General features: G+C 55.3%; 1 protein-coding gene across 1 annotated transcript in view; it reads left to right on the plus strand.

Annotated features, from left to right (window-relative positions):
• The window catches only part of LOC119111151 (homeobox protein Hox-B7), a 64,895-nt gene extending 44,984 nt beyond the window's left edge, over window positions 1-19,911 (plus strand). The window contains exons 3-5 of the mRNA XM_037234980.1: window positions 14,190-14,510; window positions 14,806-14,832; window positions 18,319-19,911. Coding sequence (XP_037090875.1) covers window positions 14,190-14,510; window positions 14,806-14,832; window positions 18,319-18,350 — 380 coding nt within the window. The 3' untranslated portion in view covers window positions 18,351-19,911. The remainder of the gene's footprint in view (window positions 1-14,189; window positions 14,511-14,805; window positions 14,833-18,318) is intronic.
• The last annotated feature ends 433 nt before the right edge of the window (window positions 19,912-20,344 follow it).

Consider the following 20,344-nt stretch of genomic DNA (forward strand, 5'->3'; position numbering starts at 1 on the left):
CGGTTTACGAGGATCTTTTTGGTTCGCTTCTTACATTGCAAGCCCTGCGCACATGATAAAATATCGAGACGCCTGTGTCAGCGTAAAGGTTTGCGAAGAGCTGCTGCTCCAAAAGCACGCACAGCTCCACCTGTAGACGGAGTGGTGTAAGCTGGTGCTGGTAACTGGTGCTAGTGCATGAGCCGGCCTCACGCAGATTGCAGAGTTTGCTGAGGACAGTGAGGCGAAGTTTTCAGTGACGAAACTATCGAGCTAAAAGTGTCCAACTATGGATCGGCGATTGAAAAGGAGTAAATCGCATGCTGCAGACTCCCTAAGAATGTGGGGAAGCTTGCATCCGCAGCTCACAAGCATGGGGATGCAAAACTATGTAAGCAAGCTTTCCACACGTGCTCAGCACGCCTAGACCCGATGACGTAGTCGCACCGCACCCTGCATCCCGCAAATAGATGTCCAGCAATCCACTGCACCATGCTTCATGGCGAGCTCAAAGACACTGGGGACACAGAAAACCTGTTAACGTACAAGAGAAGCGTGCTGAAGTCATTAGCGACGGAACTCTGAAATGACTTGGCGAGAAATGTGTCATGCCAATTGAATGTGGTAGTAGTTTGACGGTGAAGAAGAAGAATGGCTATACGGGTGGTCTGTTGTTTAGTGGCAAAAGCCGCAGCCAGCCAGCAAGCGTGATCGATGTGGCCAATGCATCGACAGCTATAATCACACTCGTATGGTATGACGCAGGCGAATTCCAGTGTCGTGCGACCATGCCTAGTTCCAGCATTGCACAACTGGAAGAACTGCACAGCGAGGTACAAATAAACAGAACCCCTCCGAGTGGGCCCAGCTTTCCGCAATGCATTCTGTTAGTTACTGGATACTCTCACTTGCATATCAAACGCGCTAGACAAGCGTTGTACTTGCTCAAGCGCTGAATGCAGTGTCTTAGTTTTGTCAACGCCGCACAAAAATAGTTGGCTACGACTGCTGAGTGAGATCGATAAAATATGACGGAGCCCAAATGCAGCTTGCACAGAGCATGCCGGCTGACGCAACACATAAAGATTTCAAAAGCATTGAGACTTCACAGTGTCCGGGCGGGCTCGATTCCATAGACTCCAAGCAGATGTGAATTCTGATACACTACTCACATGCAATGTGCATGTTCGCAATCAGTGCTACAGACTTCATGCATATCGTAATTCATGGCTACCGTTCGATGGGACATATTCCATGAGCGTCATGGACCGGCTTTCCTTCTCGCTTGGGTGCTAATGGGGCGCAGAATAGAGACGTTCACATGTCCGATAAACCCATATGCAATCACATAAAACGGGTAGCGGGCCATGAGGGACACGTGGTTTGAAAAATGACCGATCATCTTGATGTCCAGGTAGATTAATCCAGGATTGTCAAGCACGCAATCTCAGAAATACTCTAAGATGCCTCTGTAGAGACGATGGGTGTATATTGGTCATATGATTTTGCTCATACCTTTTTCAGCTTAAAACTGTGGGTCGTGGTAAATGGAAGGGCGATCTTTATTGGGAGTGGCTAGCTTATTATAATGGCAAGAAACAAATGAGACGAGTCTTGCATTTATTTGGAAATCGCAATATCCGATATGCTGTCTTCTCCTCAAAGTGAGACCCAAATCAACGGAAAACCGTTAAAAAACATACAAAATGTAGAGGTTGTGTCGCTGTCTGATGTTCTAGTAGCCTTCGCCTCCTCAATTCATGTCATGAAGCTTCGCAGGTGTTAGGTACGCACGGGTAGCGGGCGGCAAGGACAAAGAAAATCCTGCTTGTAGAAGTCACCAGTGCCAGCTCAAACTAGTAACTAGCTTAGTTCATTGGGCCCGATTGACATTGCAAATGAATGGCATGATCGCGTGCCCATGATCAGAAGAGATGCGCAGTAAACTGTCAAAGCTAAAAAATCCTGCCGCCGAAAAGATTATAATTGGAAAAGGCCGCACGTCATGCTTGCAACATGCACGAGCATTTAGGCAGAAACATACAAGCTGAGTGCATTCATTTTCCGTTTCTTCTGCATAACAAGGTGGGCGCTGGAAGTATGCCAGTTGGAAGGCTGGCAAGGCACATTTTGAAGTGAACTCAAATGCACTTGTTGATAGCCTGGTGATGGCTGTCGGCCGGCATCACTCATTATATCACCTAGTAGCTGATCCACGAACAGCGTGGGCTGGAGCGAAACCACTGCTGCTTGAACGGTCGTTTCCTTAGTCTCATGGTGTGCGTGCCTCAGTGGTGTTGTGGGGCCGATTCCCACCGGGGTCCTACGGACTGCCAGCGTCAGACGTGGTTAATTGCTACCGTATCCACATCTCTAAATGCACCCCTGGTGTGAGTTTTTGGACCAGATGCTTGCCCACCTTATGAGGGGTGAAAGAGCTGAAACGTATAAACAGAGGGAGCGGACAATGAAAACAGCGAACTGACCTAAGATGTATGTTTCCTCTTTTTTCTCACCGTCATACGCCACTGGGAACACGCTATTTTTCTCAGATCCACATAAACATTACAGCCGCTGGGCGTGAGGCGAATGGAAGCAAAAACAACGAGAGCCTTCTCAATGTGACTGATAATGTCTACTAACGAGCGAAGTTTGTCCTAAACCAGCGATGCTTTCAATAGAGTAAAAGTGTTTCAGTAGAGCATCAGTACAGTTATAAACCATCCAACACGTAGCTGGCTGATGGCTCCATGGCAACATACCTGACTCATATCCTCTAACCCGCGTGCGAGCCCACGAGACTAATGATTTCAGCCGTTACAGACCTCGAAAAACAACCAACACTTATTAATGACCAGCCCAATCAATATCTCGGCGAATCAGCTGACACCACTCAGTCGTCGCCCCGGTCCGCTCGGCTCCGAGCTGCTAGTTTTCCGTCACATCGTCTCATCACGCCGCAAATTAACACCGGCCGTCCCATGCTGCCCGAGTGAGGTTCTCGCGCCTCGCCGTCAGCTGTCGGCGGCCACCGTCACGTGACCGCCAGCTGAGCGCCGACGCGATGACCTTGCGGCCAATCAGCCGCCGATGCGCGACCTCCTGGCGGGCGGCGCGGCGCGGCCAGGGGCGCCTCCGCCGAACGAGGATCGCTGTTTGTTTTCGCGATGGGGGTCCCGAAACACCGGTGTCTGCTGCCGGCCGTTTATAAACAGCTATCGAGCTCAAACGGCGCCGGTCGCCGCGCGGCGCGGCGCCGAAACACGCCCCCGCGGCGGCCTCTCTGACCCGACCCGGCGAAGCCGCACCCCTCCCTCTCCCGCGCGGCTGTGCGCGTAAGGAGCGGCCGAAAACGGCTCAATCTAGGAAACAAATGCGCCAATAGGTGGCACGCAGCGCGCGCCGGCCGGCACCCGCGGAGACAGACGACGGCCCACTTCTCATAAAGCTCGCCGGACACGGCCGGCTGTTGGGCACCTTTGTCGGACATAATGTACGGGCCGGCCACCGGCGCTCCGACCCGTAAATCTGGCCGGTCGCCGCGCCGCTCAGTAGTGCATTCTAATGAGCGCTAATTGATTTTACATAAGAACTAGCGAAAAAAGCGGCCATAACTCAGGCGTTGGGCGGAAGGTCGCGCACAAAGGGTTTATGGGGGGCGCCGGGCCGTCGCCGCCGCCGCGCGTCGCGCCTGTAATGGGATTTCGATGGCCGACAGACCGTATCGGGCACGGATCGCCGTTCGCGATGAGATAGCACCTGTCTCGGGTGACGGGCCGGACAGATCGGGGCCGATACGCCGTCGGCGGGGCCGCTCGTGCCGCCTCTGCACGCGGCGCCGAGGTGAATATTCAGCCGGCGCGCGGGTGTTGTAACAGCCGCAGTCACAGCGGCGGACGGCCGCGGCTGGCGGCGCTGTTCGGTTTGCTGTTGTGCTCACAGGCTTCCGCTGCATGTCGCGAGGCTTTTCATATCACGTTGAAAGAGTTCTGCAGGGCTTAGTAGGGTGGTCATGTTTTAGTGAAGAATCCTGGCATTTGCGTTTAACCTACTCGTGTAGCGACATGGAAACTTAATGCGATTTTCCCCCGTTACATCGCGAACCATGCAGCTGTGTCATTTCACCCTTGTTTACTTTGTATAAATCGTGGTCATATGCTGCCTTTGCAACGGACTGTCAACAGATTAATATACAAATAGGATCGGCACGCCCGAACGTCGTCACCTTACCCTGAAGCTCAGCTGTTAGAACTCCAGAGGTCTGACCACCGAGTAATGACGTAGCCAAGGGCAGCTATTTGGGTCATGCCCCTCCCCTGGAGGTTGTGGAGGCCCGCCTTGGACCGAAAGCTCCAGTGCGTTTCGGACATTGCGGATGCCGGTATGGTCTTTAAATATAAAAACGTGGTAAATGTGGTACGTGGTTATGAAGGTAAAGTGCCGAGCACTACAAAATTTCTAAACAAAAAAATGACTTCCCTTATAGCGCGAGGAGGGCGCCCATGATTGCAACCGACCCCTATGACCCGATTTGACCCCTTCTCGGGAGAAATTCTGACTGCCACTGCCAGTGACGTGGGTCTGCTACCCAGAAAACGCATAGACGTGACCTGTCTGTGAGCGTTGTTTGGCAGCTGTGCAGACAATCAGGCCGGAGTGCGTTGGTCGTGTTGAGGTGTTAAAAATTGTGGCATCGTTAAAAATGGCAAAAACAACTCATCGGACTGAAATTGTTCTGTTGTTGCGTGGTGAAATGACACTTCACTTCAGACAAGGGCTGATCCTAGGGCCATGCGCGCAAAACGATCAATAAAATTTACTTGAGCAGCCTACACTTTACTTGAGAGGCCTACACTTCACCCGTTACGTGCACGTACTCGTGTGATGTCCATTCCTCGAGGGCACACCATTCGCAAGGCATGGAAAGACGCATAGCATGGCGTCCAAACAACACATTAAAGCGTGGTGGGTGGTGATGATGAATTGTCTCCTGGGTGCGTTCTTGGTAAAACAAGTAAGGAGTCGAAGAATAGATTTATATGCACTTATCTCTATCTATCCAATGCACGAAACTATTTGACGTGTTCTATCAAATGTTAGCAACATCACAGCCTGACGTTTGCTTCACTCACTTTCTTCAGAATGTCCAAACTTTCCATAGAACATGTTTTCTCGCTTGATTTAGCTCGAAATCGAGCAATGACATCGTGCTAGGTTAGCGCACGTCGAAAAGTACCCCTACACAGCGAGGCGGACCTAGCCCGTGATCCGATTTCTCGAAGCACAGCCCTCCGTCATCGACCCCAGTGCCTGAGCCGGGCGGCGACCTACTGCACCGAGCCCACGTGGGCTTGCACGGCCGTTTACTGTTGCATCAATCGCGCGCAAGAACCGCCGAAACAAAACAAGCGCAACACGTGGGTGGCATACCATGGCCGAGGACAATGGCAACGGCTTCGGCCGTGACGCCGACCGCGAGCACGCCGGCAATGTTGATGAGCCCTAAACTCTGATGGTATCAGAGCGGCGGCCGTCGCGGGGCCGCATCCGAAGCGCGCTGCCGCCGCCCGCCAGCTGACTGCGGCCGCGCGGACCGGCGCGATCGGCCGGCCGTCTGGCGGCCATCCCTCATCGCCGCCGCGCTGTCCGGCCCGCTCGCCGCGCCCGGTTTTTGCCCGCCGGCCACAGGTGGACGGCTGCGACGGCCGAGAAGTAAGACAATCATAGATTTATGACGGGAGATGCCCACCTATAACGGCCTCGTAAAACGTGTCCGCGTGGATTCCGGACCGGCTGCGCGACCAGGTGTACACCATGAGACAGGGCTGCGCCGCGGTAAAAACTGGGCCGGCGACGGCTTCGGTAGACGTTCTGTCGGCGACGCTAATCAGGCTTCGGGGCTGGGAGCCACCGCCGCCGATCGGCCTTCTCCAGTGCATCGCGCAGGCGGGCCTCGCGCTGAGGTCCGGCTCAGGCGCGCGGCGACGGCGAAGCGGCGGCGAGTCGCGTCCAAAGATGGCTGAATCGGCCGAGGTATGTAATCCTGTCGCGCATCGCCGACCCATTTGTCCGTCGCCGCCGTAACTTTACGATTTGGTTATCTCCAAATGATCGTAATTTTATGGCTTCCCGCTTTAGCCGAATACCGCGAACGGCGCTGCACGACTCGCTACGTCTCTGTTACCGGGCAATAAAGCCGAACATGCCGTTACGCGGTCACGGCAAACCGCGCTCGCTATCAGCCGACATCGGCCGGGCTTCCGTGCAGCGCGAAATTGAGCATTGCCGCCGACTTGTTGGCACTATCGCTACACATGTCGCGGCAGCCGGCGCAGCCAATCGTCCAGCCGCGCCGAGTGCCCCGTGCCTACTCACGACAGCCGCCGCTGCTGCCCCGAAAACCGGCCAGGCAGCCTGCCCTCCCCTCACGTGCAGCGCTCACAGTGCACCGTGCATCGTGCATCGTGCATCTCCCGGATGCAAATCGGCGGCCGGAGCGCGGCGCGCTGGCGACGCACTGGTGCAAGCTGAGCGGCGGTGTGTCGCGGCCGACGGTAAATAATTCATAACCAGATGCATCATTATCGCGCGCACGATCGCGGGTCGGCGCGGTCGTCGCTTCACACTGCGCGCGTCCCCCGCCGGCATAAATCACGGCGTCCAGCCATCGGCGCCCGGATCTCGCCGCGGCCGCGCGCGACGCGGCTACCGGTTTTGTTTGTGATTTATTTCGCGTGTCCGCCGGCCGCCGGCGGACGGCGTCAGCGCGCGGCAGACAGGTGTCGGCGACGCCTCATTTAGGTGTCAGTTGACCCCGCGACGCCTCATTTAGGTGTCAGCTGAAGTCGTCGACGTCGCGGCGCGCTGTCGCGCGGCCGCCGCGGCTGCGGCCGTCGGAGCCCGGCCCCCGCGGTGCGACTCGGTGCTGCGGACGCCGGCTCCGGAGGTGACGCTCCGGCCCAGCACCGGCCGCGGGTGGCGACGGTCGTCGCTGTCGAGCGTTCGTCGCGGCTCGGACAGGTCGCGGCGCGACGTAGGGGTGTGTGAGGCCTTCAGCTCGCAGATGGCTGAGGTGGTTCGCTTGAAGTCGCTCAGGTCGTCTATGTGCTTTGCAAGCTCGAGATCGCTTCGTATCCTCAGCTGGTCAAGCTGGGCATTTAGAGCAGCCATATTCATAGGTTTTGGCACCCGAATGCGCTCGAAGCTTGACTTAGCATCTCTTTCGGTCGCCAAAGGGCACGCAGCTCGTTGACCGGCGTCCGTCAGTTCTCTGCTCAGTTATCGGTCTGGCGAGGGGAGGGACTGCACAGGGTCGGATCCAAGGGGAGCAATAGGGGGCGTGGATACGAGGCTGTGTCAAGGGAGACTACTTTCCTTGATTTTTTCGTTAATTTTTTGCTTGATTTTCGGGAAAACCGTACCGCCTGTGCGCCTTGGCTCCCGGCAAGATTGGTTGCTGAGCTCGCCCTTCACCGGCTCGCGTGTTTTCCAAGAGTTGCGTGCGCAGCTGCCGGTCGGAGGCAACCTTCAGGTTTGAGTGGAACAAGGTGGATGTCCAGCGATATCGATAATTCGCAAACAACTGAAATGAAGAAAGCTGCTTTTTGTACTTTTGGGGTATTTTTTTGTAAGTTCCTTCATTTTGAAAGGAAAAAATTGAATTTCCATGGTCAAAAGCCGCTTGTTGTACCTGCGCGGTATATTTATAAGCATATACATATACATATATATTGGAATATTTTGGCAGAATCCTCTCTTTTATACATGTTTGATTAAGAATAAATCATGGAAAAGAATCATTTTTGCTTTTTAAAAAATAATCAACCATATATACATATACATATATATATATATATATATATATATATATATATATATATATATATATATATATTATGCATGTACCTAACTACTCTTTTTTTGGTCAGGTGTCTAGAATTTGATGTATTTGCAGCCATCAGTCCACACAAATAGTCAGTAATATTTTAAGCAGAGCATGGCTCGGGACAACGCTGCAACATTGGAGAGGCATGACAAAGCTTTGCAGTCGATTGCATCTTTGACTTTTTGCACACGTTTTCAGCCATGACATTCTAAGGGCCACGCCGTTTTTACTTCAACGTTTCGTGTAACGAGCGCCATCTGGATGCCTACCACATCTTGGTTCCGGATGTACCCCTGCTTGCACCTTTATCGATAAGTCGTGTATCTGGGAGCATCTTAACTGGATGACATATCCGACCACTTAATCGCAACAGGTGGCTCCAAATTACTTCATCCAGTTCTCCCCAATGCTTCTGCTTGAAGGGCTTGGTAATCACCCGAGATAGGGCTTGTAAACCCAGCTAATCATCCCTCGCTTCACTCAGGACAGCTGACTTCCTCTTCCCATCGCTGATTACCACTGGAGGATTTTATCAAGGGTCTGGATGAACCGATACCGTGTCTCCCCCGGTCCCTTCGTCCCTTCGTCCGTTGACCTGGCCTTGCCGAGCCAGCTGGCGGATAGATGGGCGGCGGGCGGATGCACACGCACCAAAACGGAGCCGCCTCGTTCAAGACATCGCGCGACAGCCGAACAGCTGTACCGGCCATTGTCAGCGGGCCGACGGAGCGCGCGACAGGCCAGAGCGGTCTCCAGTGCATCTGTTAGTTGCGCGAGGGCCGTGTCGCGTGTGTCGGTGACATTCGGCGGGCGTTTAACGTCCCGCTGGAAATTGATCACGCTGCACCTAAAGGCGCCATCACTTATGCAGTCGAGTTGTTTTCATTTACCGCTTGTTGGCTGATGCACTTCTCGAGTTTCAATAGGACGCCGCGCGGAGCCGGTCACCCGGCCCGGCAGCCGGTGTATTGCAGGCGCCGTCTCCGCCTGCAGACGGTCGATGCATAATTGTCGCCAATCGACGATGACTCACGCGCCGCTGCCTGGCGTCAAGGGCGCGGCGGCAGCGGACCCGACCCGGCGACGGGGGCCCGCCCGTGCCGGCAGCACGTTCTCACGGAGCCCTGGACGCCGGTGTCTGGGCGGGTGGTGTCAGCATGTGTCATAGGCGTCAGGGTGCGGCTTGTCGTTCGGTGCCTACGGGTCAGGGTGAGGCATGTCGTCTGGGTGCCGAGCTAGTTGGGGTGCGGCGTGTCGTCCGGGTGCCATGCGGGCCAGGGTGCGGCGTGTCGTTCGGGTACTGTGCGGGCCAGGGTGCAGCGTGTCGTCCGGGTGCCGTGCGGGCCAGGGTGCGGCGTGTCGTCCGGGTGCCGTGCGGGCCAGGGTGCGGCGTGTCGTCCGGGTGCCGTGCGGGCCAGGGTGCGGCATGCCGTCCGGGTGCCGTGCGGGCCAGGGTGCGGCGTGTCGTCCGGGTGCCGTGCGGGCCAGGGTGCGGCGTGTCGTCCGGGTGCCGTGCGGGCCAGGGTGCGGCATGCCGTCCGGGTGCCGTGCGGGCCAGGGTGCGGCATGCCGTCCGAGTGCCGTGCGGGCCAGGGTGCGGCGTGTCGTCCGGGCGCCGTGCGGGCCAGGGTGCGGCGCGTCGTCCGGGTGCCGTGCGGGCCAGGGTGCAGCGTGCCGTCCGGGTGCCGTGTGGGCCAGGGTGCGGCGTGTAGTCCGGGTGCCATGCGGGCCGGTGTACGACCCGGTGTCAGCGTTCCCTCGTCCGGCCAGAGACAGGAGACGTGGCAGACGTGATGACGCGGACATGACTGACACTTACACCCCGCCATCGCGCCGGTCCTGTCCAAACCGCAGCTGCGGCGTCAGGGAAATGACGCGCGTCGGTGGTCTTGTCGAGATCAAAACAGATTTCGCGAGGGAACGGGGAGCCTTGCGCGGCATGTCCGTCCAATTCAGCCGCTGACCGCCATCAGGCAGCGTGCGGTGGACGATCTCAAACAGCGAAACGACGAACCATGCCGCATTTATTCCGCACTTCGGGAACGTACGGATCATAAACTTTTTGCTTTCATCGACTTTTGGTTGCTTTGTTTCAACTCAGTTATCACTCATAGGCGTAAGAACAGGAAGACCAAGGTAAAGGGCTTTGGGCTCCTTTTCGAGAATGTTTAACATTCAAGGGAGTGTTCCACATTTGTGCGGGTTTTGAACCGAAATAGCCATCTCGAAGGGTGCAGTTCACAGCTCCGCCTTTCTTAAGACCTAAATCCTCTTAGTTTCCGAGCTACCCGCCCGCGAAGATGTGTAGTCTACTTCGAGGCAGACAATTTCAAGGTTGTCCAGGCATTCATGACGCCATAATAACGTCATTCAAATTTTGTCATTCTATTGTTCATGCGGCGATCAAGGTCAAGAAAGATATAATTTTCGAGTCGCTCATATCTGTTGTTAGCGAGCACAATTTCCAGATAAAACGGCTCTCAATTAGCTCTCAATCAATGTCGTGCAAGGTATGATGACGCAATTCACTAATGATGTATTTAGGGGCATATTTCCTAAATAGAGAATTTGTGTTGTCTAGAACAGTCTTTCCCACTTAAAAGCGTACAAACAGCTATAGGGGAGGTTTTTCATCATACCTGATGTTTGCTTCAATATCTTCAAATGCGGAGCATTCCCTTTAACCTCATAGCGATGCATGAAAAGAACGTAGAGTCGGCCCCAATTTTCCGACGCGTTTCTACGCCTATGCCATCAGAGCATCCAAGTTCTATAGAAAGGTGGTCACTCTTCGGCTGAGACGTTGAGCTTCACGTTGAGCTTCACGTTGCAGCATCCACCGTAGGTCGTAGTCAGGCCTTATGAAGCCTACCAGCTGCCGCGGAGCCGGCGCGGGAGGCCTGCACGCTCCCTCGGTGGTCAGGGGCACGCGGCGCCGGCCGTGTATCACATGACGCTGGGAAAGCGCATGTAAATCCGGCGACGCCGCACAGCCGGTCAGCCGGACGAGCCGTGCATACTCGAGCACGTGCTGCCACCGGGGAGTGTGTGATTTAACGGGCCTTCACGGCGGTGAGTCGCGGCTCCGCGGGGCGCACGGCTCGCGGCCTCCCGTCCGCCTTATCCTGGTGGTCTTCTCCCCAGTAGACACGAGCGATCTCCTCTCTCCGCCTTTTCCGAGCGATCTCCAATCCTCGTCCAGTCTGATGGGTCGTGCGAGGTTCGGCTTGAGTGGTCGATCAAGTTCACCCAAAGGGCTTGGTTCGTGGGGCGAAGTCCAACCTCGTGACTCGGTCTTGGTGAGGGATCTCCCCCCTTTTTCATCTGGCGCAATGCGCTCCGCAGTCGGACCAGCAATCTCTTCAGGTCCACCTGACCCCCTCCTCCCCAGGTCACACTGAGCTATCCGCCCACCGTCTGGCCTCAGCCTTGCCGAACGCCTCCCCTATCCGGCGTACTTTGACAGTCCGCAGTACGTTTGCGGCGGCCGGCAGAGTTGGCCGCGTTTCCCCCGCAATGCTGAATGCCGGCGAGCGCCAGGTATACAGCGCCGTGCCCGCCTCATCTGAGCTTGAAAGGGTTGCATTCAACTTTTCGCCGTTTCCCCCGCCGCCCGTGCCGCCGCCTTCGGCGAAAGGTAATTTATTAGCACCCGGCAATCCATCAGTGTAGTGGCCAGAATGCCGGTGATGAATGCTTGTGTATCTAAGTGGACTGGACCCGGCGCTGAGGACGGCTCGATATCTCAATGCGACCTGGCCGGACCGCGGGGCGTTCGCGTTCGGTCGCGGCGCCGGCGGCGACGTCCTCGAGAGATGGACGTGCCGTCGGAACGGCCGAGGCGTGTCCAGCCCCCTCCCCGCAGTGGGGAAAGGTGGACAGGAACTGAGGCGAGGACGAGGTCATATCACAACAACACTGGCCTCTACGGCGTCGCGTGGCGAGAGCATAGTTGTGAAAAACCCGATCCTTTTCGATTCGGATACGGACTTTCGTTTGCTGGCGTGATTAGTTTTCTGTATGAACCAGCGGGCGTCGGACTGAATCAGATGGCAATTAGATTAGACTGCAACCTTGCATTGAGCCAGGAATAATCGATATCCCAAATTTGGGACCATAGGCTCATCTGGTGCCGGCTGGCTGCCTGTCATTTCCCAGAATGAGCCGGTCCGGCCATCGCCAATCAATAATGCCTGGCTATTCCGCTGGACGTGGTCAAGATGCCCCATTTTTCCAGCCGCCGAGACAAAGGTGGCGCAGTTGCGGCAGGAAGCGACGGTCACGCGCGCACCTGAAACATTAACCGCGCCGGACGGGTCCGCTAATTTATGGCGCCGCTTTGTTGGGATCGTTTAGCAGCGTTAATTACCTCTGTGTAATCCCATCAGGCCCTAAATCAGCCGGGCGCAGTAAATAATCGGCTCCGGCCGGCGTCGCCTATGTCCCGGGCCGCCACGTGAGTGGCTACTTGCACCGCATTGCAGGGATGGAGCGGGCTGGGAGTGGAGGGCGGTCCGACCGAGGCCAGTAGAACATGAGCGTGTTGGGCATGGCGCCGAGTGCGGGAGGGATCGTCCTGATTGGATGGCGCCCGGAGATGATTGCTGAAGATACGTGCTTTGAGCTGGCGTAAAACTTGGCTGAGCTCAACTGCGAGGACTCGTTCAACCTGGAAAATCTGGGTTAGAAAGGATCCAGTCGCGGATAATCTAAAAACGCGACGATCTTATCGTGCCTCAATCCATAGCCGATGACGGGCGATATCCTGCTGTTGTTAGACGGTCTAATGTCCGTCTGGGTTTCACGAAAATCTTAGCTCTGAGCATAGTTAAGGGGCTGTAGATGCAGAGCTATGTACATCCAATGTTCCCTCCCAAGAATCAGAACGATAACCAGATATCAACGAAGTGTGCGTGCCAGTAACGCACTAACTCACTGCGGCGCGTTCCAGAGGCTCGAAATGGCGCTCTTCTTTTTGACAAAATATGCCAGCTTACCAGACACATCGCTTTGGTAGCCCTGATGGGTACTGTCCAGCAGCCAGGTGGCACGCACCACCCTGACACCTGGGCGAATCCTGTTCACCGACAGCTGAATTCTGGGACCTTTTGATGATCCAGTCTCCCATCCATTGACGTCACCACGCCCACGTAAACCAGGCAGCACAAAATGCGAGAAACGTCATTCGATTACAAACAACATGGCGCGGAAAGGCAGCCAGCATCTTCCTCAAGACAAAGTACGCAGTGCGGCGGTAAGCTTCTGCTAACAGCACTCAACCCCAGAGGTAAACCAAACGGTTTAGTCAGGGTTTGCGGACCCACCGCCGGGGTGGGCACACATGGCGGCGGCGGCACCGGTGGCACCAAAATGCCGTCAGGAATGGCATTTGAAAGAAGGATGTTCACCGAGCCGAGAGCCCGGTGCGGAAATTGACAGGAATGTTTATGTTCACGTTTTATTTTGAAAAATTCGGGTGTGGTAGACAGAACGACGCACTGTACTTCAACTTATGCAAGATATGTCAGTGTTGGCATGATTTCCAGACTTGAGTCACATCGATTTCAGAGTTAATTGGCGCACTTGTTGCTATCTGTAGACTTCCAGACCTACGGAAGGAAGTATGATGCGCAATTTCGCTCATTTTTTGCACATGGTTTGTCTTGATGTATGCTGTATAATCGCATGTGTGAAAAGTCATGCGTATGTATTCCGCTCGACTGCATTGTAATGTGGTACTTTGGCCCACATCTCTACCCATGTGCATCGCCAATGAGCATTCTATGTGTATCTGTCGTTTCATTTTCAGCAGAATATCACGCAGCGCTTATCTTGTAAAGCAATTTTTCCTTCGATGCTGTAATGTTCGGTCAGTAGCCCAGGCATATACGCCGCACATGTGTTTGCTCACTGATGTACGGGGACACACGTTTAAATGCTACTGAAATTCAATTTTCTTTAAGACTTTTTGAACTGGTCAAAGCACAGAAGCAGCCTGGTCTTCCCAAAAGTGGTGGCACACAAGACCCTACAGACCGCAGTGGTGGGCACACCCATGCTCGCACGCGCAGCCGCAGGCGCCAGCAGCCTGCCATCGCCGCGGCGCCGGCGCCGCCGCCTGACGCAATCATCTCGGTGCGTGCGGCTGACGGGCATCATAAAATGGCCGGCCGGTGACTGATGATGTTTATCATCGGGCGATGTTTATCATGTCGGCACGGATGCCACCCGTTGTGCGCGGCCGGCCGGCCGGCAGTGGCCCTGAGTGGGCGCGGGCGCGCGCGGTCCCGACGCCGGCTGACCCGCCCTCCCTCCCCCTCCGCAGGTCAAGTGAACGCCAACGGGGAGACGAAGCGGCAGCGGACGTCGTACACGAGGTACCAGACGCTGGAACTGGAGAAGGAGTTCCACTTCAACCGCTACCTGACGCGCCGGCGGCGGATAGAGATCGCGCACGCGCTCTGCCTCACCGAGCGGCAAATCAAGATCTGGTTCCAGAACCGGCGCATGAAGTGGAAGAAGGAGCACAAGATGGCCAGCATGAACGCCCTTCCGCAGATGCCGCCGCACCTAGCCGGCATGGGCATGCCGCATCCCCATCATGCCGCCGCCTTCCACCCGGGCATGTCGGAGCAGTTCTTCACAGGTGAGCCGGCAGTGAGCCAGCGTTCGCCCGGTATCTAACTCACGAAACGCTCGGCCGAACTCCGGCCAGCCCGTGTGAATCTATCTCTCTCTCTCTGGCTGTCTCTCTCCTTCTACTCGCCCTTCACAGATGCGCCTTGGTATGAGACGATTGCTAGCCAGTGTAGTCGCGTAGCCTAGGTTTTCACTAGGCTCTCGAGATCGGGGACGGCTGGCCCGCCGCCTGCCACGCTGGCGGCTCAGCCGTCCCTGCATGCGGTCTGCTGTGCTAATCGTTTTCTTTTCTTTTGTTCAAGGCTTCTGGGGCACCGGATTCCAGGACAGTATGTACTATCCAAAGGACGCCCAGGCACTGCAGCTTGCCTATAGCTTAGCGAATAAGTAGTGACGCAAGTACGTATCTCATACATCTATCTTTTTGCAACTGCCGTCTGTAGTAGTCTCTTGCCAGCATGAGTTTCACACTTGCTGCTTGTGACTCGCTGTTGACACATGTTCGCCTAGCTCGCGAGCAAAACCTGTGTTGTGTTGATTTTTCATGGTATTCACCAGCTTGTATTGCCCAGCATCCAAACTGCCATCGCAACGTTGATCATGCTTAAAACAAAAACAATAATTTTGATGGTTGCGCATGTTCTTGTGCAATCATGTTATAAGTCGTCATCTTTATTCTATTCTTCCATCAAATGGAATATATGACACCCGCCGTAAAGCAAAGTGGTGAAGAAGCTTTGCAGACATTTTATTTTATCTGGTGCACGCTATGGATGCCTTCCTTAAACATGATATGCCTTTGAACTGGTTTTTGCTACTCACCCAGATATGCTGCTGACCTCCGAGCTTTATGTTCTCTGGTTCACTGTGACGGCCAATGCAGATCATTACCTAAGAACCCAAGCTTCAGCTTGTCAGTGTCCCGCTCACCCTGCAGCCTCGATACCCTCTTAAAATATGCATCGTCGAAATGCTTACATCAAGATAATTTTATTGTTCCAAAAAATGGTTCCAGCACAGCGCCGAATGCTCTGCCTGAAGTATGTATTTTTATATTATTTGGAGGCCGCTAATTCCCGATTTTACCACCTGCGTTGCCATTTACTGCTGCCTAGACGCATTCCTTGATTTCTGAGGGCTGTAATGTGTGGTGTTTTAGGTTTGCATGTCGAATGATTCAAGCAAACGTCCCGTTGTCCCTTGATTTGAACACTTTAACGATATCATCCTTGCATTCACCGGAGGCACCTTTGAGTCGTTCTTAAATGCCCATGGTTCTTGGCCCGTCATGAACTTCCCCAGCGACCAAATCTCAGTCATCCTGCAGAAGACAGAGATTCTCGGCGTGGGCAGGGTGGCCTGGTGTTCATGGGATGCTTGTCGTGCCTTGCACGAGAAAAAGAAATTCAACGATTGCCGAAATGTGAGAATGAAAGGCTATGCCGAAAAACACTGCAGCTCTGTAAAAATTACCTTGTCATTTTTTGGTTCAGACAAACGGGACTGCCTACAAAGGGCGCAGGTCCAAATGAAATCGAGAAGGCAGTTAGGTGTAAAACCAAGTGCAGGGTAAACCTGAAGGTGTAATAAACCTATTCATCGAGGCTGTTGAAATAGCCTCATGTTCATGGGAATGCTCTCATACTTTCGTGTCGATGCTGTGGAAAAGCTTTTTATTCAAAAAGTTTGTCTAAGCCTTGTACAGATCAATTTTTTGGGAGTGCGGACGAACAAACATGGGAAATTTGAGGATTAGCTCCCTTCAATGCAGGACACTAGATAATGCCCTGCAATACCGAGATCTCAAGATACTATGTGGTTCGGTCACTGCTGTGCAAAATTGGATCGTGGCGACTGAACTGTTTTATATTTGGACCCTTTTAGCAAAATGAGGTCATAACGTCAGAGCAAATCAACGACCTAACACAGCAAAACAAATCGCAGCTTACTTACATTCTCTGCCAGCCCTCCCAAAAACATTCGATGGCCGCCAGCTTTCTTTGGACCGCCAGACTGGCACCATCCACTGGTACCCAGTCACCTGGCCGGCGGAGACCCGGCTCAGCCGTCCCACGCCCCGCCGGCCTCGAGCGAGCTCCGCCGGAGAGCGGCCGACTCTGCCGGCGATTTCTCAGGCCGGCGCCGCCACAAAGTTTACGCTCGCACTAGGTCGCAGCTCATTTATAACCCGATTCGAAGATGTAATTCGGCTACAGAGAAATTAGACAGGCTCGGCCCTTTGGAGTGCGGCGCGCGGCTCATTCCCGGCCGGGAACTTTTACCGTGATTATATAAACTGTCAAAAAGACAAATTAGCCCGGGCCCTTTTCGAATAAGACATGAGCGATTCTCGGTCGATAAAAAGATTGGTACATGCGCGCTCGTTTATCAACGCGCCGCGAGCGGCGGCAGTATCGAGGCGCGCCGCACTGGCCAGATGCAGCCGCTGCGCTGGAATCTGGAGCGGTCGCGCCCTGGAGCTGTCCCACGGCCGGCCGCCACGGGATGGACGGGCGAGGTCGCAGCCACCTGCGATACAGGCTGATCCATTAGGACCGCGTCCACTTCATGACAATGGCTTACGGATGTGTGGAGGCCGGGTCGTGGTGAGGTCTGACTTACAATTCGGCGTCACTGGCGTTTGGCGACAAATTCATTTTAAGGAACTTCCTCTATAGAAATAAACTCGCACAGGGCAGAGTTTACTCCTCGCTCCCCTCACCACGACGTTGCGTGATATGCAACATTGCAGCGTGCACGCTGGCAACGTGCAGCCGGCATGCAGCCCGAGCGGCCGCCGCGCGCTGGCCGGCGCGGCCGGTCCGACCGCCAGGGCCGCGCCATCTTACACCTGGCCGCCGGCGGGCAAACGTCATAACGCGGACGAATCATCAATCATCGGCGGCCGACCGCCGGCCGGTGATTGGTCGGCGGCCGACTGGAGTCGCGCCAAAACCGCGCGCGGGTGGGTGGTCGGTCGAGAGGGCGGGCGGTCGGCCCGGCCGGCCAGCTTACTCCGCCTAATTGGAGCCGCGGCCGCCGGCCGGTGTATGAAAACAGGCCGCTATCAAGGCCATTATGAAAAATGTGTAGTCTAATTCGGCGCGCTGGCCAGATGCATATCAAATGGCGGCGGCGAACACGATTGGAGAACCGTGTCCGCTGCGGTTAGGTTGTTCGGTAAAGAGGCCACCGTTTTCGGCGGGAGATGCCACGGATGATTGGCTGATTGGGACAGATCGGCCCCGCGTCGGAATCTTACCGGCTCTCACGGCGTTGAGTGCTGCCGGGTCGTGTTATCGTGGCCGGACGGGATGGAGAGACGGAGGCGGGCGGACGTAATCTGAGGTGGCCGGCGCGACCGGCATGCCGTCCGCTGTGTTTATCGTGATCTGGACCCCGGCCGGGCGATGAATGTCATGATTGTTTGTGAATGCATGACACAACATCTAGTGGTGGAGCGCGCATGCCTATTACATCACGGTATTTGTAGTTTGGCAACGGCTATGTCCTTGAGAACGCGACTCGGATCAGCCGACAGATCTATCTAGGCATTGGTAACCGAGCATAGACTTAATAGGGTGATCTCGAAGTCAAAATGTCTACGGAACCCGAATAAACTAGGTTCACAAGGTATGTAGTCAACTAAGACAAACAATCCCTTAACGAGCCGTGCAGCTGTTTTTTACCTGGTTGATCCGTTCTGAAGGCTCATTCGCTACAGATGTTATGCCCTTTTTCCGACTGCTACGAAGCTCGTCCTTTGCTTATGCAGCCGTCACCGCACCGGTGCTGAAAGTTGTCTCTGTTTCCAGATTTCGGTTATGGCTACAGTAAGCCCTTCTGAGACAACGCCGCCTGGTGGTCGGACCCAAGCTCGCCCTGGTTCGCCTCCAGCCAATCCTCGCTGCTCCTGTAGACCGGCGGCGCGCCGCCGGCGGTCACTTCCGGGTCGCCGGGTCAGCAGGGTCACCTGCTCGGAGCCCCAGCCGCCACCCCACCGGTGCATCGACTCGCCCCGGCCGGGCGCCGACCCCTTCCCGGCGATTTTTGATCGATGACTCGCACAAATTTGTAAAAAATCATCGCGCTCGAACCAATCATCGACGCATGAGCGCTGGCGCCGCGGCCGCGACGGACGATTTCGCGGGAGGCGCGGCTGCCAGTTTGGCCCCTATTGGTGTGTGACGGCACGGCCGATTAAGGACATTCACATCATGGCGACGAGTATAAAAGCGCGGCCGGAGGGCAACGCGGCGGCAGCGAGGTGAAATACGTCTTAATTGATCGACTGACACCAGGATTAATGGCAGCGGCCGACTGGTGCGCCGCCGCGCCGGCCGGGCCGCCCCGACCCGAGGCCAACGATCTCAGCGCCCGTCGCTCTCCCCGCCGGCCGCGCCTCCGCGCTCTGCCCTCCGCCCGTCTGTCTGTATGTCTGTCTGTCCGCGCGTCGGTGGCGCCCGCGAGGGTCAGCCGTTCTTCTGAGGCCGACGGTCCTGCGTGGGCCCGGCGGGCCGGCCGCGCGGCGTCTCCTTGTTTGGCCTCCCGGGCGGTGCCGGCGCGCCCGCGCACTCCGCCTGAGGTCACCAGGCCCGGACAGGAGCGAGCACCAGCGAGCGGCGACGCCACGTTCCCCCGCGTGTTTTGTACATACCTACCTAGTAATTTAATGAGGTGGTGCCGCGCAGCGAGTGTGGATATTTGTGTCAGTATTAATTTGGTCTTTCTTCGGCGCACTGCGAAAGAAGCCAATCCCACTTCCGTGTTCCGAGGCAGAGTGCGCGGTCTGACCCGGTCTGACCCGGTTTGCCCTCCGGGCGTACGTGACCCGCCGTAAGAGCGCGAGCGCCGGCGACCGCGCGCTCGGGCGATCGTGCAATGACGCCTAGGCTGCGTAGCTGGCTGGCGACACGTCTGTACCCTCCTGCCCCTCCGTCCCCGCCGCCCGCCCCCGCCGGGGGAAAATACTCAACTGTGACCGTGACCGCGCCCGAGGCCTGTTGAACCTCTCGACTCCCATTGTTACTGTAAATGTCCGATTCCAAAACTAGCGGATAATATGCAGTCAGCAGCCGTAGCGGGTAGACTCTCGTGGCAGAATATTTTAACGTATCCATTTTATAGCTGCAATAGGCCTAGTTGTGGTGTCCATTGCTGCGTAGCCCCGGCGAGATCGGCTGGCTGCCCGAAGACGTACTGAAGGTGAGGCATGGAAGCTGGAAGCCCGGCTTGTGAGGTTATTTCGGCGAGTTGTTTTGTTTTGACGACAATCACTATTCTAGATGACTGATCAGTGTTTTTGATTGCTCTTGATGTGATTGCTAAACTGCTTGTTTGTGACATTATCCTTGAGTGTACAACACACGATGTAAATGTACGTGTAAATATATCTTCATGTTCAAACGTATGCTGTTTCATTTTCGCAATTTCACCATCGTCCCCAGATCAATGGATGCACCTTAGGTAGCATACCGAGGTCCAGAATTACATCAACATGCACTGCACTTCCGACTTCTTCATTCGATTAGCGCTTGGGCAGCGACCGGTGACCCTGGTTAAAAGCTGCATGACTCCCGTGCAGAACTGTGTTTGCTATCAGGTAAACGGAAGCATGGCTTATTGAAAGAAATCGGCAGAAATCCATCAATGGCGAGTTTTTATCCAGCTTGTTAGACGCCGCAACTAGGTTTTTATTATCAGCTTGATCTAGCAGATCGCACCTAAACTTGCCAGAGTTCGTTCTGTACAATAACTGGACACTAAGCTGGGGACAATGTACAAAAACACTTGCACCGGTGCACGCGAGCTTATAGCTCCCGCAAGCGCTTCAAGTTTTCT

Source organism: Pollicipes pollicipes, unplaced genomic scaffold (assembly GCF_011947565.3).
Source record: "Pollicipes pollicipes isolate AB1234 unplaced genomic scaffold, Ppol_2.1 Scaffold_7261;HRSCAF=8764_pilon_pilon_pilon, whole genome shotgun sequence".
Taxonomy (NCBI): Eukaryota; Metazoa; Arthropoda; class Thecostraca; order Pollicipedomorpha; family Pollicipedidae; genus Pollicipes; species Pollicipes pollicipes.